Source organism: Vicugna pacos, chromosome 2 (assembly GCF_048564905.1).
Source record: "Vicugna pacos chromosome 2, VicPac4, whole genome shotgun sequence".
In the NCBI taxonomy this organism is placed as follows: Eukaryota; Metazoa; Chordata; class Mammalia; order Artiodactyla; family Camelidae; genus Vicugna; species Vicugna pacos.
Genome location: NC_132988.1, coordinates 83,399,824 through 83,426,714, shown reverse-complemented (window position 1 = coordinate 83,426,714; position 26,891 = coordinate 83,399,824). Strand labels below are relative to the sequence as shown.

The window sequence follows — 26,891 nt, the reverse complement described above, 5'->3', positions numbered from 1 at the left end:
AACCTAGAGATCACTCTTCAGGTAAGGAAACAGGCTCAGAAAGGCAAATGTCTCACCCAGGCCCCCACAATTCAGCCTAGCCACAGACATGTCACTAATTTTTCTTAGAGGAGCGACAAAAGATGCTACTGGCTGCCTGCTTTACAGTCACTCTTTTCTCTCTTACTTACTCGCACACCTTCTGAAACTTAGGCAAACTGGGCTACATGCTGTCCTCCCAAACACCCCCTGTGCTTTACTGATCAGGGTTGTCATTCACAGCGTTCCTTTCACAGAATAGGCTCCTCCACTTTCATACTCACCTCTCATCCTTCAAGCTCCAGATCCTCCCCCATAGCACTGTATCTGACACTTTCCAGGTACAAATATCTTTTCTGTATTTCCTTTTCTTTTGTGCCATTTATGACTTTTAAACATTTATGATAATTATTTAGTGTACTCATCCCTATCAGATTATTAGCTTCCTGAGGATAGGAAATTCACCCTCCCAGAAACATGCTTTGCCCTAGTAGGTACCAAGTAAATTTTTCTTTGTGAGTAAAAGAAGAAATAGCACTAAAGTGAGCTCATTTTAAAAGTAATTCGGACCAGGAGTTGGTGCTGACTCTCATGGAAACAAAGGTCTGAATGAGCTGCAGGAGGGGAAAGAAAGGAGGGAAAGAGACTTGTTGGAAGTGTCAGGAACAAGCACAGATGCTTTTTCTCTTGCCGATGATAGCAAAGTTCTTAATGGAAGATGATCCCAATCAATAGAGCCAGACAGCTGATTTATATAATGGAATCAAGCTGAAGTAGTGGTCTTCCTCTGCAGAGTGATGCGATAGGGGAAAAGGCTACTAGACTAGGGAAACCAGGTGACTCCACAAGTGTATCTGCTGGTGTTCATAAATATGTTCCCCACCAACAAACCACAGGAGAGCTCCAGAGAGCAGCCTCCTTGAGCCTGGATGCTGGAGAGTGACGGTGGGGCTGGTGCGGCTGCTGTATTTTGGCTGCTGCCTCTGCTGCTGCCACTGAGCAGATACCGCAGTGAGGGGTCTGACCGCGCTGAGTGCTCTCAGGAGCGTGGGTCTGGCTAGGAATGAGAAGTTAAGAGTCAGGGTTGGGAGGTGGGCGGGACTCACCAAGGAGCTGCGGACCAAAACAAGAAATCTAGGGAGCAGGAGAGGAAGAGTGAGCTGGAGCCAAGATCGCAGGCCAAGTGGAAGTGGAGGAAATGTCATCATTGGTAAAGGAGGACTTGGAGAAGAAACTGTTTAAGCCACTCTCGCAGAATCTGTACGAGTTTATTGAAATAGAGGTCTCGGTCCAGGACAGGTATTATCTCTGTGTGTCAGGTAATCTGTGCTTTCTGTTATCATTCCAAAATGTAAATAACCCAAAGATGCTTGGGTGATAGAGGGACAGTTTTTTTGATGCTTCTTTTTGTATGCAAATAACAGCACGTGTATCTTCTTGTAATGGAACTTAACTACACCAAGATTAACAGTTTGGAATCGACAGGATTTTTTTTTTTTTAGGTGCTAAAATGAAAGGCAAAAAATATTGTCAAGAATGTTTGGGTTAATTGTTCAGAAATGAAACTGGGTATATACTTTTCCTGATTTGATTATTTAGTCTCCAGTCTCTCATTTAATTCACTTGCATGGCATGCAATTTTATTGTGTAAGAGCTCATTTTAAAAAATTCAACAGAGAGCTTTCTGTATATTTTTAAACATATTGGAGAATTGAGCTGCACAGCTCTGTTTCCAACCCGTCTGGACAACTAGGGTTCTCTCTTTTCATGCTAGGAAAGAAAAATAGACCTTAGATTTTCTTCCGAGGTTTATTTAGACTTCCTGGGGCTTATTGTGAAAAGAGAAATTATCTTTTAAAAATTTCTTCTCACAGTATGCTCACAGAAACAATATTTTAATGGCAGAAGTTAGTTCATGAGATGGAAGTTTAAGGATAAGGAAATGTTCTCTAAACTACTTAACTACAATGAGGATTTTCCCTTATGTTTTGAAAATGTGTGAAAGTTGTCCAAAAGTAAGGAATAGGCTTTTGCACTTAATTATTGTTTGTCTTACCTGTAATTTTTGTGTGGAATTCAGACAGAAATGCTTGTGCATTTCAAAAGTTGTGCCATTATTGAATTTAATATACAGCATTCCTTTTTCCCAGTCTATGCTTTTTAATACTTGTCAGGGGCTTAGGAAGAAAAAGCTTAGAGACTATGGTTTCACTGTAGACTTGGCTTTTTAAGGTACACCATTCTGCATCTTCAGAAAACTTCCTATAATTCCCTTCCTGATAATTTGCTTAGAAGAACTTTCAAAAGTTGTCAAATGGGAGTACTGCAGAGGGGAATAGAACACCTTTAAAGAAAGTGCTAAGAATTCTTTAAAATTCTGGAATCCTAATAAGTATACCAATATTTACTTAATAATAAGAATAGTAACATTTATCTAATACTCTACCTAGCATATTTTGCTATATAAATGAAAGTGTGGGGCTTGGTATATGAGCAAGGTAAAAAACTTAATCAGTCCAGAGAAAAGAAAGAAATCAAATTATAGGAAAAGGTCAAGTGAAACAATTTCAACTGTATTATATTCAAACCACTGTATCTTAAAGTATTTTGACCTAATATATTAGAGAATATGCTTATTCCAACATGAAAACTTAATAATTTTATATCTATTGTAATCCTACTTGAGAAAGCTAATTACTCATCAGGTAACATTAGTGTATAAGTATTTTTAAAGAAAACCTTATAAAAAGTAAAACAATCACAATAATGTATATGTATTTACCAGGCATTTTTTTATTTCCATCTAACTTAACCAGATGTATCTTAATGCCCCCCCTCCAACTATATAATTAACTAAACTTGTTCTATCTGGCATGGGGGAGGGAAATGGTCTTAGAATTAAATTTTGGGAAATGGATGTGATTTTTTCCCCAGTATCCTCAAGTCCTGAGAAGGACACTGTGGGCTGGGATCAGCTGCTGTCTTTTTCATAAATGACGTGAATCCTTTCAACTAGGATTAGAAGATCAAGGGGTTTGCATTGTTAGCATGTGTGAAGGCAACCTCTTAGGGTTCAATGTTCTCACCTGGAAAGTGATCAAATAAAATAGGTGATAGCTTTCATTAGTAAAATTCAGTGATTCTATCATGTAAGAAGCAAGAAAAAAATAAGGTCCTCTCAGGTGTGAGGAAGAGAAGACAAAAATGTGATATTCCAGGTAAAAGTTAACCTTATAAGTCAGGTTCATTTACTAACTTCATGACTCTCATCTATATCACATCTGTCAATTTGAGAGCACTTTCCCCAAAAGTAGCATCTCTTTATGACCATTTCAAATGCATTTAGACAGAACAGTTATCTAAAACAAAGTCAGTGTGATGCTTGCTAGAGCTAAATCTTTGACCACACTTTACTCAGAAAATCTCCGTGGATAGGACTCATCACAACTGCTGAGGCAGGTAACTCCAGATTTTGAATATTGGTCACCTTCTGGGAGTAGACAGACATGTACTTATGATTTCCTCTTTATATCCTATAATCCACCAGTTCTAAATCTGTGAGAATCAAGAGTCTAGAGCAGTTAAATACCATCATGCATTTTTCAAATTAAAGAAGATATGTTTAAATAAGTTAAACTTTCTATTTATTGATCAGAGTCTCTCTTTTGCAAGGGTCTCACAACCAGATGATTGTGATTTACTGTTACCTTGATACCTTACTTGGCTCGTGTCAAAAAGCATACCTACTAAATTCAATCTCCCTCTCTATAGTTTGCTAGGATTTAAACTGAGGATTTCCTGGCACCTCAGTCACCTCCCACCTTAGGGTCTGCATGGTCATTTCCCTTTGGAATTAGCTTCCCCTAACCTAGAACATCATTATCTCTGGCAGTTAAAAGCAGCATCTTCTTATGAAGGATAGAGGAGCTCTATTCTGTGAGAGTGCAAATGATTTAAAGAAATTCTGAGGGACTTGAAATTGCACATAAAGCATCAGTCATAATTGGATGGGAAGTAGCAGGGTGTGGTGAAACGGACCTTGGAATGCCAGTAATCAGGCAGATCTGGTGTAAAATATGACTCTGCTTCGCCCTCCTGCCAGCTGCGAAGTATGGGGCAACACTCTGGGCTCAGTGTTGTCCTCTCTGGAACAGAACTAGTAACACCTAATCTGCACTTAGTGCTCTCCTGTTAAATCCTAACTAGGAGAAAAAACAAACACAATAAATTCTACCCCAAATAAATAAAAAGAATGGTTACATTCTTAAAATATACAGAAAAGAATGTATCTATTGTGAAAACATGCATGTAAACATATATATAACTAGTAGATACTGTAAATAAATATTTATAATAAAATATACAGTAAACATATATGTTTATGTATTATATATTTATAAATAAAAATTGTAGACATTCAGATACAGATTATTTTTTAAGTACTCTCATTTTTTAGAAAAATATTCTCCATTCATAGGTATTAATATGAAAATAAATGGCATTTGCTAGAATTACAAAAATAGTATGCATAAATTCTCCATACATATTACATTTTGATGCCAGAAAAGAACTTCTTCTCTGTGAACCATGGATTTGAATAATTTTGTCAAATCATTTATAATGTTAACAGTAAGAGGATTAAATAAGTTAACAAGAAAAAGAAACAAAATACTAGCAATTGAGTGGCTTATAAACAACATTTATTTCTCACAGTTCTGGACACTGGAAGTCCAAGAACACGGTGCCTGCAGATATGGTGTCTGATGAGGATCTGCTTCCTCATAGACCATCGTTTTCTCCCTGTAACCTTTCAGGGAGGTAAGGGCAAGGCATCCCTCTGGAGTCTTTTTATAAGGACATTAATTATGTTCATGAAGGCTCTGCCCTCATGACCTAGTCATCTCCCAAGGACCCACCTCCTAACACCGTGATCTTGGGGGTTAGGACTTCAACATAGGACTTTGGAGGAGACACAAACATTAAATCTATAATGCCTAATACAGCCCAAAGATTTGTTTTGATAAAAATATTTCTAGAAAAATTATTTGAAAGTTACTTTTTTGATGAAATCAACAATAGCATTCTCAGCCTAAGACATCACCAATACATTGAAATGTTTTCATGGAGGTTTCTTATCTTTGATATCTCGTGGTAATTTTTCCCTATGACAATTTCAAAGATGAAAGCAATTGTGTAGCTCAAGGATTGTAAAATGACAGCAGTTCATTTATTTAAAGTATTTCTGTGCAGCTTACTTGTGAGTTACTATTTTTCCTCTGTTCTGCCAAATTATATTGGTTCCATTGGCCAATCTCCTTTCCACTTAGCCTCATGAATAATGGTGGCTGTTTTACCACAATAACAGAGGCAGTTATTGACAACAATGTTTATTTTGAAATTCACAGTGAAAATAAAATGGTGGGCATGAAGTTAAGACTGTCATTCTGAAAACTGCTAACTGAAATAGTAATACTGGAGCAGGTTCATTCTGAAATTCCTTGGGTGTATAGATACCACTAAATCATAATCGGATAAAATGGCACATCTGATGTCACTGAAACCAACTCTGTAACATTTTGATGATATAAACACATTTCTGTTTTAAGACAATGTGCAGAGTTCCCACTTTGCCACTGCATTAATGTGGATGTGGCCATTTAATTTTAGCTGGCAGCAGAGCTCAAGTATGGAAATTAGGGATTGGGTCCACTCCAGCCTGAGCAGACTTCTTTGACTGTTGGCTAAAGACAATTCTTGGAACCCCTTGGCTACAGAGGAGACGTTTTGCCAAATTAAGGAGGCTGTACTGTCTCTGTGCTACATGTAAGAAAGCTTGACAACTGGTAGATCCCACCTTCTTAATCTTTCTCTATTCCCTCCCTCCAATTCATCCTTTCCATAATTGCGCAAGAAAACTTTCTAAAATCTAAAGCTCAGCTTGAGCTTTAGATTTACTAATTACTAATTAAAGTCCTTCAGTGACAACACCCTTCTCCCCACCCCCATAAATCTTCACACCCACAGCTTTCAGGATGATCTTTGAATTCCTTAACCTAGCATTCTAGACCCTTCAGGAACTAGCTTCTGCCTACACTGCTTCCCACCACCTATTCACCCCCACACCTCATGCCAACAATACTAGATACCTGTAATGACTCAAAAGATTCAAGTATTTCGTGCTTTTGTACACACGCTGTTCCAGAACTCCCTCCATTCCTTTCTTCATTCGGCTAACTCCCATGGCCCTTTACAACTCAGATAACCTCCTTCAAGAAGCTCTCTCTGACATCTAGTGGGATGAAGATGTTCCTTCTTCATGTTCCTATGATAGCCTGTCTATGCCTCATTCACTGCACTGTAATCATGTATTTTCCTTCTGAAGCCCCACTCTCTGTAATCTCAGCGAGAGCAGGAATGGGGTCATAGGGAGAGTTCATTTTCTTCAGTGCCTAGCACAGGGCCTCACACAAAAGGATCTGCAGTCAATTACTTGGTTATCATAACATGTAAGTGAGCCAGTAGAATTGGCTTCAAATCACATTTTTATACCGTATTTGGTTATTTCTCCACATCCCCACCCTCTCCCACTTCCTCAGCACCCAGTGAGACAGCTAGCCAGAACAAGAATATCATCAGTTGGTTCGGAGGTAGAGCCTTTGTCTGGACAGACAACTGCCTCCTGGTGGAAAGAACTGCCTCCAAGATCTTTGTAGTAAGTGAAACAGAATCCACTTCAACACACCAGCCTAATGGCTTCTTTTCTCCTCCTTTCCTCTCCCCAAAGCTAACATCTAGGCCAGTGGAAATGGATCTCTTTTAGGGCTGGAGAAGTATACACGGATAGGAACCCACTAACTTTTGCATACTATTTCAGGAGACTCACATACTCTGAACCAGTTTTCTTACCCAGGGATAAGATCTTCTACACTAGGTCCCCTCCAGGACATGTGCCTCAGTCATTCCTCTGGTCCTCAAAATGTGCAATCTCTCCTCTTCCAAATTCTTGGGGTATGTGATCCAAAGGGTAGCCTTTAGTCTCCTCCTATTTCTTTTTCTAAAGCCTGCCCAGCCCAGCAACTGGCGCACCATACACACCCAATGTTCATTAGGACGTGAGGGAGCCCCCCACAAGCTGTCTTCTGCCCTTTCCATTCTAGAGAAACTGCCCTCATGAAAGAAATCAATTATCTTCCCCAAGTCAGATTCAGTGCCAGAACTGAGCTCTGCTTTTTACCCAACCAAGTGACTTCAGGAGACTGTCTCCAAATCTTTGAAATCTTTGATTTCTATGGCATTGCACTGGAGGCTTGTCTCTTTTCTGATGGCATCTTCTCAGACATCGCTGCTGGCACCGTGTTCTTCTCCACTCTGTCTCACCTCTTTCTTCTGCTCTTTTCCCTATAAACCTAGTCTTGGAAGCCTGTCTACACAGAAAAATCCCAAGCCTGTATCTCCATTCCTAAACTATAAACTTCCATCTCCTTCTCTTCTGAGATAATTTATGGACACCTCTTCTGTATATCAAAAACCACACTCACCATTCCACCCAACCAGCTCCCCCTCCATACTTCCCTAGCTTGGGTTTCCATCTAGAGTTATTTCCCTTCAGTGTTGTCCATGCCTTGTTTGAAATCTTACTTAGATTTGCCACTTCTATTTCTGTTGCCCACATCCTATGCCTAGATTACAAGAACAGCCTCATGAAACAACAACAAGATGAACAATTACTATAAACCAGGCATTATCCTAAGTCACTTATATATCTTTCATCTTTATACACTGTAAGTTTGTATCACCCTGACGTCCACTTTACAAAATGAGAAAACAGGTTTAATCTCTCTCGAGATTGAGTAATTTACTCAGACTGCACCACAAGAAATAATGTCATGATTTGAATCCAGACTGTCTAATGCCAGAGCCCACTAAGACATCCTGCCACTTCTAGGGACCTCCAGTTCCTTTTTCTTTTCCTCTTCAGTATATCCTGGGCATCACTGATTCCAGAAAACTACTCCTTTTACAAGGTGCCACAATATTAGTCTCCTGCTCAAGGGGGAAAGAGATTTATTAAATGTGTATTACTGGTTGAGTCTTGACTAAACTCTGGACACAGTGCCCTCTTCTTAGATTTGTCAACCTGCTCAGACTTTCTTCCCTAGGAGACTGAACTCAGCTCCATTATGAACTCTAAGCTCAACTGGTTGCCTGAATTTCAGTATCGCCTGTACTTTCAGGGGATAATTACTCCCCTCACCAGTCCCAACTCAGGAGCCCTCACTCTCCAGGCCAGCTTCCCATCCCTTCCACTAGAGGCGGGATTCAGACATCAAACATCTGCAGTGGTTTCCATCATTTTTCAAATCATTTTCACAACCTTCTCAACCTGGTTAATCTTATTGCCCACCATGTCCTAACACCAACCAATCTATGTAGTCCACTCTCTATTTCTGCCTGGCGAAGTTCAGTGTCTATTGTCCCCTCCTTTCATCGTGTCCTTCACCTGGAATGCCTTTAGTATCATCCCTGACTTTCTAACTGGACTAAATTTAAAGTTCTAGCTCCAATTATACTTTTCTTATAATTCCTTCCTTAACTATTCCAGTCCCTTCTCTTCTCCGAACTCCTGTTGAACATAATGTCTGCTCACCATTGCTTATCTACTACTATGATTATATTGTAATATATTGTTTTATATCTTCCTAAGTAGGAGAGCATGCCAAAGCGGTACTTTCCAAAACCAAAAGAGAACCTTCCTCAAAGACAAATTCCAGCCTCCCTCTTAGAAGACAGAACCAGCTTGCAACTTTCTAAGTGACATCACCCATCTTGAAAGAAATTTAAGACATTCAATTCCCACTGCCACTTCATTATAATATACCTGTATACCCTTATAATATATATTGTATGTGATGTGTGTGTGTGTTAGCCTTTGCTCTTCAACAAAGCCATAAGTTTCCAGAGGGGCCTTGTCTCATACTTGTACCCTCTGTGGCATTTGCAATAATTCTATCAGGAGAATAGTGGATACCCTTATGAATACTAAGATTTTGGAGACATACTAAAGAGGTGTAAAATTTTCAAACAATACCAAATAGGTCAACAGTAGCTGCATTGCAAGCACTTCTACAACAAAACTCTAACAGTAGTATTTGCATGGTCACTCTTCAACAGCAGGTTGCTGTGTGAGCAGAACTTTTTACTTTCCTGACCTCATTTTCTTATATTGTCATAAATTAAAATTCCAACTTGTTCTGGTAAACATTTTGGCACTGACTGTATGCTAACGCTAAGCCTCTCATTTCCTGCCCTGAGTTGAACCCCATTCTCCACCACAAAGCTCATAGCTGAAAGCTCATAGCTTGGTATTGTACCTGACAGGCATTACTGCGGCAGGGTGTAACCACAACTGTAGCAAAAATAATGTTAACACACTGAGCAACTTTGAGGGAAATTTAAGGAAATGCTTATGAAGGCTCAGATACATCAGGGTTCATAATTGGGATGCAGATATAATGTATGTTCAAGCTCATTATACAAAAAGAAAAGTACATAAATACTGAAAAGTATGGGTTGATGAATAATTTATTATCTTCTAAGAGTCTATGTAAACTAAGTGTTTTTCTATCCTACAGTGACCAAAAATAAAGAAGTAAAAATAATTATGGTGAAACACTACAGAATAGGTTTAGATGAAAAATATGAAGTAACAAAAAAGTGGTCTTTGAACGATCTACAGATGATTGATGGAAAAGAAGCAGATACAGTAAGTGTTACGTTTTGTAAGGGAGATGTGGAATCAATATGCTGGAGATCTTTATGTTCAATATCCTACTTCATATATTTTTGGCATGTATTAAGTGTTAAGATGACATATGGTTCTTAAGTGACATGGCTGAATCTACTGGGATGATCTACTGTTTTTTTTGTTCTGTTTTTATAAGTTTAAATCTGGATTTTGCCTATTAGACTTAAAAGCATCTTTCCCAAGGGCTTCTTAACAGGTTAAACACAATCTTCCAGTCAGTTCTGCAACTTTAAATATATGATGCTCCCACCACCACTACTCTCTCCTCACTCTGATTTCCTCCATAAGTTTTGGGGATTCCTTCTCTCATCTTCAAATTTTGCAGTTGGTCAGCCATCTGATCCTCCAGAAGGATCAGTAACTCTTGGAAGTCCTACAACCTTAGTGCTCAAAGAGAGAAAATGGGGTGTACTTTAATTTCTCATGTGATCACTTGAAAGTGATTTTTCCAGTCTCCCTTTGAACTCTTCTACTGATGGAGGGAATTCACTATCACATGAGGAAGTCCATTCCTTCTCTGAATTACCATTCCTTATTTTCACATTTCCTCCTTATGTTTAACCAAAATCTGCTTCACTCTAACAGCTTCCCATCAGTCCTAGTGTTGCCATTTGGAGCAACCAGAACAAATCCAACCCTCCTTTCATGTAGCAACCTTTCCAAAATTTGAAGATGATTATAATGTTCCCTCAAGTTTTCTATTTTCTAGGGTCAATATATCCATTTCACTCTTTAAATAACATTCATATGCAGATTAAATAAGATAATATGACAGGAAAACACAAACTCTAAGAGGTAATAGCACTGCTGTTATTTTTTCCCATGACATTGCCTCAACACCCTTTACGATGCTATTTCCTGTCCTCTGGAATGCTCCAGTTTTTCCAGAATTAAATACAATACATTAGAATTAGTGTGACCAGTTTGTATTTCGTTGACCCAGGTTCCTTTTTTCTATTAAACCCTTAACTGAGACCTCAGGTCTTTGGGTCATGAATTACCATTTAACCTGGTCTGCCACTCCTTCTATGTATATAGAATAAAATCCCAATAAAGTCCCCTGATGATCTGGCCCCTTTATCTCTGGTCATTCCTCCTTAAACTTATATATCCACAGTGTTTGACTACTGATTCTTGGGGCTTAAAATGCCACCCAATCACCTCTATCCCTCAACCCATTCCCAGATTCCCTGTGGGATAAAGTCCTACTCATGTCCCCCTGTCCTATAACCCCACTGCATTGTGGATAAAAACAGTCCAACAAACTGCAGTAATTGGCTTACTCTGTCTCCCCCCTGGATGGAAAGCTCCTAGTAAACAGCAATGATGACCTTTCATCTTTTAGTGTAGTCTTCTGCCTGATGGATTTTAGGCACTCAATAAATATTTCTGTTATTGTCGGATGAGTTAGAACTTAAACTCATTTATCCTTATCCTCCTAATGCCATAGTTTTAGTTTGGCCTGTTGTTCCCACCTATCAAATCTTTTAATATTTCGAGTTTTTAATATTCACTGTAGTATGACACAGATTAAATGAGCACAACATTTAAGACTTTATTCAAGTCAATAATAAAAATGACGAAGCTGGCAGGGCTAAGTGCATACCTATAGGTAACTGATAGATTAACATCACTACTACTATTGTTACTACTACTGCCGCTACCATCTCATACTTAGTAAACCCTTATCAGGTGCCAGGAAACAGGCAAAGCTCTTTCCATATATAATTTCACATAATTGATCACAAAAAGCCAAGAATTAGACTCTATTATTACTCCTGATTTACAGATGAGGAAAATGAGACATAAAGAGACTAACTGACTTGCCGGAAGTCAAGTAACTATTTAGTGATGGAGCTAGACTTTACCTTGAAATCTATTCATTTGTCTTCTTTGGACTGGTCATTTGCCATCTCTACAATTTCATATACTCAGTCATGCACTGAGAATTTACAGTATACCATGCTAGGCTCTGAGGATACAATGGTAAGTTAGACAGACACTAGCACTTAATTCTGCCTTATTTAATTATCTAGTCTGAATATCTAAATTTTGCCCTTAAGATCTTTAATGAAATCAGTACATGTTTATTTTTTTAAATTGAAGTACTGTCAGTCATAATGTGTCAATTTCTGGTGTACAGCAAAATGTTTATTTTTTTAAATTGAAGTACTGTCAGTCATAATGTGTCAATTTCTGGTGTACAGCAAAATGTCCCAGTCATGCATATACATACATATAATCATTTTCATGTAAATCAGTATATGTTATCTGCTATTACCTTATCACCTACAAATCCTATTTTAAAAATCTGGTGTGTTTGGCATGACTTCTTAGTGAAAGCATGCTGGATTTTATTGCTTTCTTTCCTAAGTAATCACAGCATTTTTTAATACATTCTACCTAAATGTTCAACACTTAGGAAATAATTAAATATGTTTTTGCATGTCAGTATGCTGGAACATTACATAGCTATTAAAAATCATGTTTCCCAAAGATAGCTTAGAACACAATTGTTCACCATTTAATATGTCTTTTTAAAAGTCAGCCAAATACAAAACTTTTCTATAATATTATCTCATTCTGCATATTTAGTCTATCATAGTATTGAAAATTGAAATTTGAACCTTATATTTTAATACAAAAATATATATAGGTATATGTATGTGTATATGTATGTATGAAACAAATCACTACTTTGGCAATAATTAGTTCTGTGTAATAGGATGACAAATTTTGAAATTACTTTCTTCTATATACTTTTATGTGTTTGCCAAAATTTCTATACTGTTTTGAATTTTACCAGAAATCAATGTCAAGTTCACTAATCTATAGTTTCAGGAATTAACCATCCCCACCTCCTTTTCTGATCATTTTCTTATTTTTTCTCTCAAGTTCTCAAATATTACTGATGTCATAATTATTTTTATGCATTTGGTCAATGCGGGGGGATGAATTAATCAATCAACAGATTCATTGGAAGCAGCTAGCTCTGCTTTATTTTCTCTTCACCTTTCTGGCCTTTAATTCCATTTCTATGTTGTTGTTTTTTCCCCTCTCCCATTTGAAGATCGTCACCTTTGACAGTGAACTAGATACAAGAGAGAAATTTAGTATTTCTATCTTTCTCATCATTTTAGGACCTAAAATATTAAACGGCCAGAAGAAAACCTATAATATCCAAAGAGCAATTCCTTTAAAATATTTCTCTTCTGTGGATGAAGTGAAAATATTTCAGTTGTTTTGGGAATTTCCACTTCTCCTCCCCCTTGGAATTGAATCCTCAAGAGTCAGCATTTATTATATTTTTCTCAATAGCAACAATACAGTTTTAAACAGAGCTATTTCAAGCCAGAAAGTTGTCAACCTTAAAATGGAATGGAATTGAAACTGAAGTCAATTTATAAAGCAGAAATCAAAATGACTGGGGATTTGGAGACTGATGTGGTGCAATGAGAGAGAGAGGATGATGTAGCAAAAAATGGGGTTGGGCTGATTGAGATCCTGGTTCTTGTCTTGGCTCTGCCAGTAACTACATGACCTGGCCTTCACCTCTCTGGAAACTATTATTCACTACTATATTATATTATATTATATTTTAATCATGTATATAAACAAGAGATTACTGAATGAACTGTGTGATTCCTTTTTAGCTCTAAGATTCTATGAAAAGAAAGAGAGAAGAAAGGGGAGAGAAAGAAAGAGAAGAAAGAAAGAGGGAAGGAAGGGAGAGAGGGATGGACTTGTATTCTATGTTTATTACTGATTAAGCTTCAATTATTAGGCTAATGGAAAAAAATTAATCCTCTCAAACATATAAAGGATATTTTCTACATGATAAGGAGCAAATGTTTCAGTGAGGAAACTACATAAGGTGCCTGATTAGTATCTGGTGATGGAATGGGTGTGATTTCCTTTTGCTGAGATTCTCTGCAGAAGTGTCTTTCCATCTGCAATTATGACAGCTAGGAAAAATTTCACGAGGTGTGACTAGGCAAACACTGCACTTAAAATCACATAACCTTTGTATATTCTTTTTTTTAAATGTTGTTTTGTTTTTTTAAAAAAGGTGGTATTAACACCAGTATCACAATCTTGGGGGCAGATTTGGGAAAAGGGAACTATCATTTCTTAAGCTCCATAGTAATGTCACAGTTTATATGATTAATCTCAGGTAAACTTCATAGCAACCCTGCCTAAAAAGGGAGAGTCAGATCAGGTAAGTACCTTGCCCATGGTTACGTAAGAGTCAAAATGGTTGCCTAACATTGAAACCTATGTTCTTCTTCCTGTCTCTTGTAAGAATTTTCCTACTTAAAAGAAACGGCAAGTGCATAAGTTGTTTGTATATGATCTTTAGACACCACATGGTAACAAAGTATTAATACACTTGTTTGGTTTGGTCTTTCTCTACCTCGTTGTCATTTAGGGCAATGTTTACCTCTATTTCTCTTTTTATAGGACTACTTCAGATCACTTCAACACACATTTGTTGAGAACTTAGTAGTTGCCATGGATAAGCACCAGGAACACAAAAAATAAATAATTCAAAACCTCTGCCCTCAAGGAGAGTTAAGAGTTAGGCAGATAATGACTGTGAAAGCATTTTGTAAACTGAAAAGCACTTTTTAAATGCAAGATATTGTTGTTACTGCTATTAGTAACTGGCAATTATTATTATTTTAATATGTAGGACCTAGATCAGATTTGATGCCTACTTTTTCCCTGAAACATCTCCACTAGAATAATAGAGCCTAGAGCAATCCAGTAAGAGTCAGTTTTTAGTAATTTTAATGATCCTTGCCATTAATTTTAAAAGTAATTCCTTGCTATTAACTTCAAAGCCAGCAAGTTGGTGATCTGTTATATGCCAAAGGCTAATTAGCCATTCTATATATCCCCCTTCTACCACTGAAATAGCACAAGGGACTGACCTCCTAGTAGAGAAAAAGAGAAACCCTTTCTCCTCTGTGGAAGTCTGTAAGTGGGTTTATTCATTTTTTCCATCCCCACCCATCCTCTCAAAGTCACTAGCCTAGGAAGACTTGTTAACTGCACATTCTGACTCATGTTTTATTTGCATAATTGAAAAATCATAGATGCGTCAAAAATAATCTTTCTTATTTGTTCTTTTTAGAAGCAATATGTTTGAAGCAGGTAGCTTTGGAAAGCTCATTTGTAGATTTTGGAAATATGTTTTTTACTGAGACTTCATAATTAATAAGCATACATCAGAGAATATGAGAGAATCCAGGAGATCAAGCTACGCTCCTGGCTACAAACAAAATTATGTCTCTTTTTCTCTTCTAGGACAATCCATTTTTTGATCTGCACTTCAAGAAAGTGTACAGTTTGGAAGCATATAGTTGTGCCTCTAAATATGCCTTTGCTCGAACTGTAAACAAGCTGAATCATGCATATCTTAAGAAAGACTTACAGATTGTGAACTTTGATTCTACTTACATTAATGATGATTCCATTTGGTCCTCCAACAACAAGGATTGCTTGGTCCTTATGAGAATATGCTTTTATGCTTTCAATCTAGTGTGCTTGTCCCTGTGTCCCCTGCCGCTCTGAACATGTACACCATGTTCCTTCATCAGTATTCTGTGAAAATAGTTCCCTGTATAAATATTGATAGTCATGACTTTGTTTTTTCCCTTCATCAGTGACTATTACTTACATGAAAATAAAGTGATGCTTTGTTAGTTGCAGTGAAATATTTTAACACAATCATTCAGTATCTGGGACACTTCCCTATGTGTTCTTTGGTAACTTTGGATGATTTTGCCTAAATTAGTATTCTACTAAAAAGTACCATGAAGTACTTTGAAAGGCCTAAATAAATGGAAATACATCCTGTGTTCATGGATAGGAAGATTTAATATTGTCAAGATGTCAATACTACCCAAAGCGATCTGCAGACCAATGTAATCCCTCTAAAATTCCAATGGCTTTTTTTGGAAGAAAGGAAAAGTCAATCCTCAAATTCATATGGAGTTATAAGGGGCCCTACATAGGCAAACAATCTTGAAAAAGAAGTACAAAGTTGAAGGACTCACACCTCCCAATTTCAAAACTTACTACAAAGCTGTAGTAATCAAAGCATAAAGATAGACATATAAACAAATGGAATAAAATTGAGAGTCCAGAAATCAATCCATACATCTATGGTTACTTGATTTTTGACAAGGGTGCCAAGTTCATTCAAAGGGGAAAGAATAATCTCTTCAACAAATGGTACTGGGACACCTGGATATCTACATGCAAAAGAATGAAACTCGACCCCCATCTTACACCATACATAAAAATATTTAAAATGGATTAAAGAATGGATGTAAAACATGAAACCATAAAACTCCTAGAAGAAAATGGAGGGGTAAATCTTCAGGACCTTGGATTTGGCAATGGATTTTTATGACATCAAAAGCATGAAAAACAAAAGAAAAAGCATCAAAGAATAATATCAAGAAAGTGAAAAAAAAAACTTAAAGAATGAAAGAAAATACTTGCAAATTGTATATCTGACAAGGTTTAATATAAAGATCTCCTACAACTCAGTAACAAAAAGACCCAATTAAAACATAGACAAGAAACCTGAATAGACAAAGAATATATACAATAAGCACAAGAAAAGGCGTTCAAACATCATTAGTCAGTAGAGAAATGCAAATCAGAACCAAAAGGAGATACCGCTTCTCAACTACTAGGTTGGTTATTTTAAAACACACACACACACAAAAACAAGTGTTGGCAAAGATGTGGAGAAATTTGAATCCTCATATATTGCTTTTGAAAGTAAAATGGTATACCCACCATGGAAAACACTGCAGAAAAGCTTTCTTCCTCAAAAAGCTAAATACAGAATTACCCAAAGACCTAGCAATTCCATTCCTAGATATACACAAAGAAACAGAAAGCAGGGACTTGAATAGGTGTTTGGACATCAATGTTCATCGCAGCATTATCCACTGTTGTGGATATTGTGTGCCAAAGATGGAAATAACCCAAGTGTCCATCAACAGATGAATGGATAAATAAAATGTGGTATATCCATACAGTGGAATATTATTCTGCCATAAAAAGCAATGAAGTTTTGATACAAGCTACAACACAGCTGAACATTGAAAATATGCTAAGTGGAATAAGCCAGACACAAAAGGACAAATATTGTATGATTCCACTTATATGAAATATCTAGAATAGGCAAAATATGAGGCAGAAGGTAGATTAGAGGTTACCAGGGACTGGGAGGAGGAAGGAATGGGGAGTTATTGCTGAATTGTTAGAATTCCTGTTCGGGATGATGAAAAAGTTTTGGAAATAGATGGTGGTGATGATTGCACAACACTGTGAATATAATTAATGCTGCTGAATTGTACATTTTTCAATGGCAAATTTAATGTTACAGATATAATACCATAATTTTGAAAAATATCAATGTAACATGCTAAAAATCATTGAACTGAACACCTTAAATGGGTGAGTTATATGGTATGTGCATTATACATCAATAAACCTGTTAAAAAGGAAAAATGACCACCTTAAGTCTCCTAGAAGAAAACATGAGTGAATATTTTTATAAACTGAGACTGGAGGAAACTCAGCTATCACTCAAATTCAGAAGCAATTAAAATGAGTAATATAACTACATAAATATAAGAAGACTTTGCATGAAAAAAACTAATTAATCAAATGACAAACTGGAAAAAACTGTAAGCTATATAACAATACACATATCCTTCATATACAGAGTGCTCCTAAAATTGAGGAGTTAAAAAGACTAAGTGTAGTTTGCTGAAAAATTAGTAAAAGATATGAACAGACATTTCATAGGAAAAGAACTGCAAGTGACATTTAAATATATGAAAAGATGCTCAACTTTGCCCATAATAAGAGAAATGTAAATTAAATATACAGTGTGATCCTGTTTGGATCAGACTAGAAAGAATCCAAAACTTTGACAACATTCCATTGGAAATGGGAAAACGGGTCCTCTCATTCACTGCTGTTGGAAATGCAAGAAAGGAATCCCATAGAAGAGAAATTTGGCAATAGCTTGCAGAATTACATGTACATTGAATCTTACCTGGCAATTTAATTTTATCTAAGACTCCATCTCAAAGGTACTTTGGCAAAGATACAGAATGATACATGCATAAGGCATGTGACATTGTTTATAAAAGTGAAATATTTCAAATAGCCCAAATATCCATTATTAGAGGATCAGTTGAATAAACTATGGTACAAATACACGTACAGTCCCAGGCAGCAGTACAAAGTGGAAAATAGAGAAACCTGCAGGTGTGCCCTGATTGGAGGCCACTGGCATGGGGGAGGTGTAAATGGGCTAACTAGAAGCTGAGTGTGCTAGGTGACTGGTTACAGGTGCATATATGGCTTTCTCTAGTTGGTCCTAAGTTGGAAGTGGGGGCCAAAATTAGGGAATCTGGCTTATTAATCAAGTACTGGCCACTTGGGGCCCATTACCATAGAGATTATTATTTGGCTTTCTAGATTAGTTGCTACAGATAGTAGTTTGACTTCCTGGACTGGTTATTATACATACTCGGTTGGCTTCATCAGCTGGTTGCTGCAGGTTGTAGGTCAGAGTTCTATTTTTACATGTAGTCTAGCCATTGTCCATTTGTATATTCAGAAATCTCTTGATTATAGTGGTGGTTACATAATTATATACATTTCTCAAAATCCATCAAACCAAAAACCATATTCAGAAATTTAACTGTTAATATATTTGGTAGTGTTATTTTGACACTATCATAGGAGTATTGAATATTGTAGGATTGAGCATATGTTATCATGTTAATGTCATCAGAAACTGAGATTTTAAGTTTAATAGAATATATGTATAAAATCAAAGAAATTAAAATCCTCTAACGGCGAATTTAACTGGAAATATTAATATAAACTTCTCTTTAAGAAAAATAAGCTTGCATTTCCTAGATTGGTCCACTGAGACTTTGAAGCAAAGGCATTGTGAGCAATGAGCATCTTAGTATGCAAGAGTGTTCTATAAATGCTGTTTACCACTGAAAAGAATGAAGACTGTTTAAAGAAATTACTGATTCTAGGTCTGGGACAGAAAATGTACAAGATGAACATGGGATATCTTGATGTACCAGGAAAAAAGGAAGCTATTAAAGTCAACTGGGGTCAGTCCAAGGGCACAGGAGCCAATTTGAAGTAGCTTCCACTGGCCTAAGATAGGACAATTTGAGCATAAGAAGGAAAATGACTATAATATAGTATAATAAAACACAAAATATATTTCAGCCCATGAATTTCATAACACTTAAAAAAATCTCATTTGTCATCATTGGAACATCTGAAAATCAATAAATAAAGGAAAGACTCAAGCATGTATCTTACCTTTCCTGTAGAAACTGTATTTCAGGTAACAGATGATAAGAGGAAGTTTTAAAGAAGAATTTCAAATAGTCAATGCAGTAGGAATGATAGAACTAGAAGATTACCATTTTTCAATGACTAATAAAATTATGGATTTAGGCAACAATTACCAATGAATGTTAAAAACCATTAGGTAAAAGGTTATGGGGAACTTTATAATGGAAGGAGCAGGCTGACTCCACCCAAACCCAGTAAGTAATCTTAGTATCACTAAAAATGGGTCAGCCAGCCCTACGTGCTCATTATGTGATGTGGTAAGATGTACATACACCACCAATGAAGGAGACTAACCTGAAAAATGAATGTGAATCTAATCAGTCTCCTAGGTTTAGTTACTGAGTTTTAGGAAATATGGGGAATGAAGGAATAAGCTAAATGACAACCAAATGAAGAATGAAATTCTACAGCACCAATGACTCCATTTCTCTACAAATCAATTATTTAAAGTATGTGTGTGTGGTGGGGAAAGGGGAGGGTGGATAGAAAAACTGTTTATTATCTTATTCCTTAAGATAAAAGAGACTTAAGAAAGATAACATCCAAATACAACATGTGAACATGGTTTAGACCCTGATTTGAATATACCAAGTGTAAAAAAGACTGTTTTGAAACCATAAGGGAAAGTTGAATTTGGAGAATATTAGATATTAAGGAATAATCACTAATTTTGTTAAGTGTCATAAGGTTGTGATGGGTATGTTTTATAAAAGTCTTTATAAATTAGATAAGACAGTTAGATACTAGGATATTTACTGGTGATACAGCATGAAGTGAGGATTTATTGTCAAATCCTGCAGGAATGAAAAATGGAGAACAATTTAAAATAGGATTGGTGTAACCATTATTGAAACTAGATGAAGAATCCATGGGAGTTTATTATACCAGTCTCTCTACTTTTGGGTATGTTTTAAATTTTTCATAGTAAAACATTTAAAACTGTTAACATCTACCATTCTGAAACAAAAGCTAAAGATCATTTTGAAATACCGTTCTCTTATAAAAGGACGCAGAGTTACTTGAGAATGGCTGGGGCAAGGAAAATACTAGGTAAGCCAGAATATCTAGGTGCCAGAGGATAAGGAAGTGCTTAAAAAAAAAAAAGAGAGAGAGAGAGCAAAAAGACACAGGAAACAATTTGAAATAGTTGTCAATGGCTAGTGCTGGAACAATTTGAGCAACAAAACAAATAAGGAAGTACTGGAACATCACTCAAAGAACAAAGTAAATACCTGAGCCCATACTAACAAAAAAATGAATGAGGGAAGAAAGAAAAATTCTTCCTTATGGTATAGTTTCAAATAATAAAAGTAGAAGGAATGAGGAAAACTAGTAAATGTAGAAAAAAAAATGAGGAAAATAGAAAATCACCATCAAAGCACCATAGCACCATAGTAGTAATTGCTGCAGATGAGATCAATAAATGAATACTAAAATTAATGAGTGAAAGTTTAAGGAGAAATAGAATATTTTCATAGCCTCAAAGTGTTTCTCCTAAAATAGTTGTTGACTAAAAGAGGGGAAAATAGTAACATTATAGCGGCAGACATCTGATAGACAATCCCTTAAACAGGGATCGAGGTAAATATTACCAGTAGTAATGGGACATACCAATGTCGAGATATGATACGATGCACTGAGAAAGGCACCTCACCTCTGTACTGTTCTTCCCCCAAATACATAACCTTTGTCTAACCATGAGAAAACACCGGACAAATCCAAATTGGGGGACATTCTGTAAGTTAGGATGCTTCAAACAAAACAAAATGGCTGCCATAACAAAATGAAAAGGCAACCTACTCAATGGTAGAAAATATTTGCAAATCATATATCTGATTAGGGATGATATCCAAAATACATGAAGAACTCATACAATTCAATAGCAAGAAAATATACAATCTGATTTTAAAATGGGCAAAAGATCTGAATAGACATTTTTCCATAAAAGACATACAGATGGCCAATGGGTACATAAAAAGATGCTCAATATCATTAATCATCAAGAGAAATGCAAGCCAAAACCACAATGAGCTATCACCTCACACCAGTTAGAATGGCTATTACCAAAAAGACAAGAAATAGCAAGTATGGGGAGGATGTGGAAAAAAGGGAACCTGCATGCACTGTTGGTGGGAATTTAAATTGGTGCAGCCACTATGGAAAACAGTATGGAAGTTTCTCAAAAAACTAAAAATAGAGCTAACATATGATCCAGCAATTCCACTTCTGGGTATTTATCCAAAGAAAACGAAAACACTTACTCAAAAAGATATCTGCATTCCCATGTTCACAGCAGCATTGTTTAAAATAGTCAAGATATGGAAACAACCTAAGTGTCCATCAATAGATAAATGGATAAAGAAAATGTCACACACACAAACACACACACACACACGAGTATTATTCAGCCATAAAAAAGAATGAAACCTTGCCATTTGCTACAAAATAGATGGATCTCAAGGGCATAACGCCAATGAAATAAGTTAGACAGTGGAAGACAAATACTGTATGATCTCTCTTATATGTGAAATCTTAAAAAAAAGAAAGTAAGAGAAAAGCTCATAGATACAGAGAACAGACTGGTGGTTGTCAGTGGTGGGGTGTTGGGGAGATGGGAGAAATGGGTGAAAAGGGTCAAAGGTAAAAAGAAAAAATAATTATAATAAAGTAAATTAAAATGAAAAAAATTATAAAATAAAGTTAAGATCAGCTTTCTGAGCCAGGCAAAGGGAAGGCAAGGAAAGAAAAAAAAAACCTTTAAGTTGTGTATATTTTGTATGATTTCCTGCCTTAATTGAGTTTTTCAATTATCTGGCCAGAGCTTTGAGGAAAGAATCTGCCCAGGCATCTCTCCTTGGCTTGTAGATGGCCATCTTCTCCTGGTGCCTTTACATTGTCTTCCCTCTGGGCATGTATCTGAGTCCAGATTTCCTCTTTTTATGAGGACAAGTCATGTTGGATTAGAGCCCACTGTAATGACCTCATTTTAATTTGGTTGCTTCTATGAAGATCCTATCTCCATGTAAGGTCACATTCTGAGACACTGGGGGTTAGGACTTCAAAATAATGAATTTGGGACAGTGAGGAGTATGGGAAGGGGGACACAATTCTATTCATAATTATGAGGAACAGATTGGAGGACACTTAAGGAGACTTGACAACTAAATGCAGTGTGAGATCCTGGATTGGATCCCACAATAGAAAAAGGATATTGGTAGAAAAACTGAAGAAATCTCAATAAGATCTATGATTTAGTTAGTGATATTATCCTAAAGTTAATTTCTTAGTTCTGGATAATTGGGCTATGGGTATGCAAAATGTTAGCACTGGGGGAAGCTGGGCAATGAGTTGGGGGGGGAGCTCTCTGTACTACCTTTGCAACTGCTCCATAAGATTAAATTTTAAAAAGTTAAGACCTATTTGAGTTAATTTCTATCAAGTACCTAAACGATGAAGAGACAGACAATTTGTGGGAAAATGAATTGGTTGCATCTCACTTCCAAGTGCGAAACCAAGTCACCACTGGTTTTCTTGTTCTGAAAATGGGAAATGCCCTCTAATTGGGACAAGTAAAAATACCTTTTTTCTCAAAGCAGGCAGTTCAAGTGATGATATGCTAGAAAAATCTCACACATCCTACTCCAAGTCTTGCATTACCCTCTCCAACTAATAAAAAACCTATCCATATAGCTCATGTGTTTGCTTCTAAGGTAAAAAGCTCAGATTGTGGTCTATGAAAGTGATCATGTCCCATATTGGAATGATGTCTTTAAAGAGAGAAGAAAGATAGTATCTCATTCATATTTGTATTATACAGTGGAGGCACTCAAATTATGTGTATTTATTTTCTTGACATGTAATCCTTATAAAGGAAACTTGAATTTTTATTTACTTACTGAAAATCAGATCACCTTAGTATTATTTTTTTTCCTCTCTCTACCTTTGGTTCTCTGTATTCTGTTTTCTCCCCTATTCTTTTTAAGTTTAATTCCTCTGCAAGCCAAAGTGTCTTTAATTCTCTACACTCTTTCCTCGTATATTTTTAATTTTACTCCTCTTTTAGCTAAGCTACTGCCAGCAATTTGAAACTCCTAGTGCCTAGTTGCCAAGACTAGCAGAATCACCCACACAGGCCTTCAGGTCGTGCACCACACTAGAGGATCCCATCTAAAGGAGAATCATTCCTATCATCGACAACAATTAATTTAGAAGACAATTTACAGGCGAAATCTACAATTTCAGGCCACCCAGTCGAGTTCTGGAATGGTTGGGGAGAGCTCCCTCCTTCATAAAGTCTCATCTGCACTCAGAGAGAGTACCAATCTACCAGCACACACTCTAGCAATTGTCCACAGTTTCACTTGACTACATTCTGAGCATCTCTTTGTATCAGCTAGCTATTTTCACAATAATACAGTACAACAACAACTCTATGTCTGAGTGGCTTATAAACAACAAGCATTTAGCTCTTGCTTATGCATCTTTTTTTTTACATTTTTTTAACAATGTAACATTTTTTATTGATTTATAATCATTTTACAATGTTGTGTTGCTTATGCATCTTGAGGTTCATTGGAATAGGGCGAATCCAGGCTGGGCTTGGCTGAACTGAGCTGGGATGGGCTCAGATACTGTATGGGTACTTAAAAATTAATTTTTTATAATATTCTATAATTTTTTTAATCATCTAATTCTTTACCTCAAAAAGTCCTATTTAAAGAAAACATCACCACAAGTAGAATGGTGATTGCCAGGGACTGGAAGAGCGGGAATGAGCAGTTACTGTTTAATGAATTTCAGTTTTACAAGATGAGGAGTCATGGAGATGGAGGGTGGTGATGGCTGTGTAACAATATGAATGTACTTAATACCACTGAACTATACACTTAAAAATAGTTAAGATAGGGGGAAGGTATAGCTCAAGTGGTAGAGTGCATGCTTAGCATGTATGAGGTCCTGGGTTCAATCCCCAGTAATTCTCCTAAGAATAAATAAGTAAACAAACCTAATTACCTCCCCCACCCCCCAAAAATTTAAAAATTAAAAAAAAATAGATATGATAGCAAAGCTTATGTTATACGTATTTTGCCACAATGTTTTAAATTGGGGGGAAAATTATTGATAATGTAAAGAAAATGAAAAAGCCACTGAGCTTTCAAATTTTTCTTATGCTTAAACGAATAATCAGACAACATCAAAATCATAAGCTGTCCCCCAAGTTAACACTGATGAGAATATTAAGCCAAGTAGAAATACTGGTACTGTAGTTATCAACCAATGCAAATATTCATGAGCCTCATTTGTTTCACTGTCAAGAAAACATGAAATAAATTTTGTAGATGTCTATAGGTTTCAGAAACAAATCTTTTATTTCAACCATGCAATGGAAATTTGTTCTTTGTTCCAGATAAACTAACCTTTTAGTGGTGGCTAGTCCTAATATCAAGTTTTTGCATGTTATTCTAATATAACCATTTCAGTCTGGACAGTTTTCTGCAGACCACTTTTACTGAGTTTCTCTTAACAGTCATGCTTTTCTATTTCATGGTTTGACCATCCCTTTTTTTGCTATCAAGTTGAAGTATTTTTCCTGAAAGACTGACGATTCTATGGAAAAACAGGTAACAAGTTCATTACATAAGTACCAGATTTTATACACAATTCTAGGAAACACTTGACCCTCAAGCCCTTGACTCTACTTTCAAGCCAAAATATGTTAATAGTAAAAATTAATTATCTACACTATTTGTCACTAAATAATCATAGCAATAGCAAAATCTTATCTTTGTACAGTTTAAGTACTACTTACCAGAAAGTTACTTACTGACTGTTGTTTAAACAAACTTAGCATATGTGAAATATATATCTTCCCACCAAATTTTATCCATACAAATGGTAAACAATTTAATAACTCTTTGGGACAAAGAAGGGATATAAGTTTAAAGCAGTCAGTCAACATTAAATTTGATTTTCCATAAAGATGAATACAGTCAAACCATTTATATTTATCTTGATTTGCTTACACTCCTAGAGTGCAGGTCTAGGCTTGCCAGTAATGTTACTCCTGAATTCCCCAAGTGCAAAGGAGAGAAAAATCTGTGTCCAGGGATTAACCTGAGTGTATTAACGAGGTCACAATGAGAGTCATTAACCTCTACTTTCAAGCCAAAATATGTTGTGTATTTTTGTCCATAGTGGCCAATTCCGAGAAAAGATTCAGAATTAGGTGAGAGATGATCTCTGCACTTCTGAGAGAATCTCTCCAAATGTAAATAGGGAACATAGCACTGTGCTTTTGTTATCATATCACCCTAAAACACGTGCATTGAATAAGGCAACTGCACAAAAAAACTTTGAGATGCAGTATGATTCTGCAAGCCAACATTTGCCTTCCTCATAGTATTTGTATGTCTTACTGTATTATTTGCCTATGTTGTTCAAATGTGCATCTTTTATCTAGTTAATATCTAGTTTTAATATTTATTTAATTATAGTGATCACCATCTTCAGTTAGTGTCTACCTGACTTCCTTCTATAAAGCTGCAAAGAAATGGAAAGTATCATGTTGGGGCAGCTACATCTGTTTCTTATAAAACCTAGAACAAACACCCATTGCTTAATGTGCCTAACAGGAGAAGCTGTCCTCTCATCCTGTCTCTGTTAAAGCCATTTATAAATAAAGAATCTGGAAATGGAGCACAGTGATCCTTGTTCCAAAAAAAAAAAAATTACTTGGTGTTCTTTGTGTTGATACTAATGGTCTGACATCTCTGAAAAACTGCTCCTCCTTCCTTAGACAGGAATGTGCATAATTGAGTTATAAGAAAACAATGCTCAGTTTTGAAATCCCAAAATTGTAGAATAGATAAACAAGATTACACTGTATAGCACAGGGAAATATACACAAAATGTTATGATAACTCACAGAGAAAAAAATGTGACAATGAGTGTGTATATGTCCATGAATGACTGAAAAATTGTGCTGAACACTGGAATTTGACACAACATTGTAAAATGATTATAAATCAATAAAAAATGTTAAAAAAAAAAAGAAAACAATACTCAGAAACAGAAAAGAGAAAAAGCAAAGTAACTGACATAATAAAAATGCTCAAAGTTATGAATAAGGAAAAAATGAGATTATATAAACCCAAATCATTTCTTCAGACAGATGAAGACCCTCTTGGCCTCATAGTCAAGTTGAAATCAACTAGACTTAAATTAAGGGACAGTTGGGCTGCAGTAAAAGTGGGTGACGCCTAAGTCCACGTCTGTGAGATCTGTGAGGTTTCTCACTAAGCAAAGTCTTCAAAGCCAGCGGCACTGCCCACATGTTGGTGCTTCGTCAGGCAGAGTCCTGGAGGCAGTAGGACACTTCTGTCCCTCCTCTCTCAGGGACAGCTAAGGAAAAGGGATACTGCACTCCCCCTCTAAAATGGGCAAAAAGAGTACAGGTTCTCTGAGTGATCTGAGATCAAGTCTCCACAAGCATCCCACCTCCGCTTCCTTGGTGCAGGCATCAAGAGTGATTCTCTGAGGACACAATTACCTTTCAGCCAATATTGTTTCGTAATTTTGCCAACATCGTTCAAACATCAATACTCACTACCCTTGGCCATTTAGAAGAGAATTTTCCCTTGGA

At 36.4% G+C, this 26,891-nt stretch overlaps 1 protein-coding gene across 2 annotated transcripts; it reads left to right on the top strand.

Annotated features, from left to right (window-relative positions):
• Positions 1–986: 986 nt before the first annotated feature.
• EXOC1L (exocyst complex component 1 like) lies at positions 987–15,537 on the top strand. 2 transcript variants are annotated; one of them, XM_072973582.1, is made up of 3 exons: positions 987–1,317; positions 9,651–9,781; positions 15,134–15,537. In XM_072973582.1, the coding sequence occupies exons 2-3, from the start codon at positions 9,680–9,682 to the stop codon at positions 15,398–15,400; spliced, it is 369 nt and encodes a 122-aa protein (XP_072829683.1). In that variant the 5' UTR covers positions 987–1,317; positions 9,651–9,679; the 3' UTR covers positions 15,401–15,537. The 2 variants fall into 2 exon arrangements, with proteins under 2 accessions (XP_072829683.1, XP_015105126.1); XM_015249640.3 differs by having other exon boundaries at positions 987–1,337.
• The last annotated feature ends 11,354 nt before the right edge of the window (positions 15,538–26,891 follow it).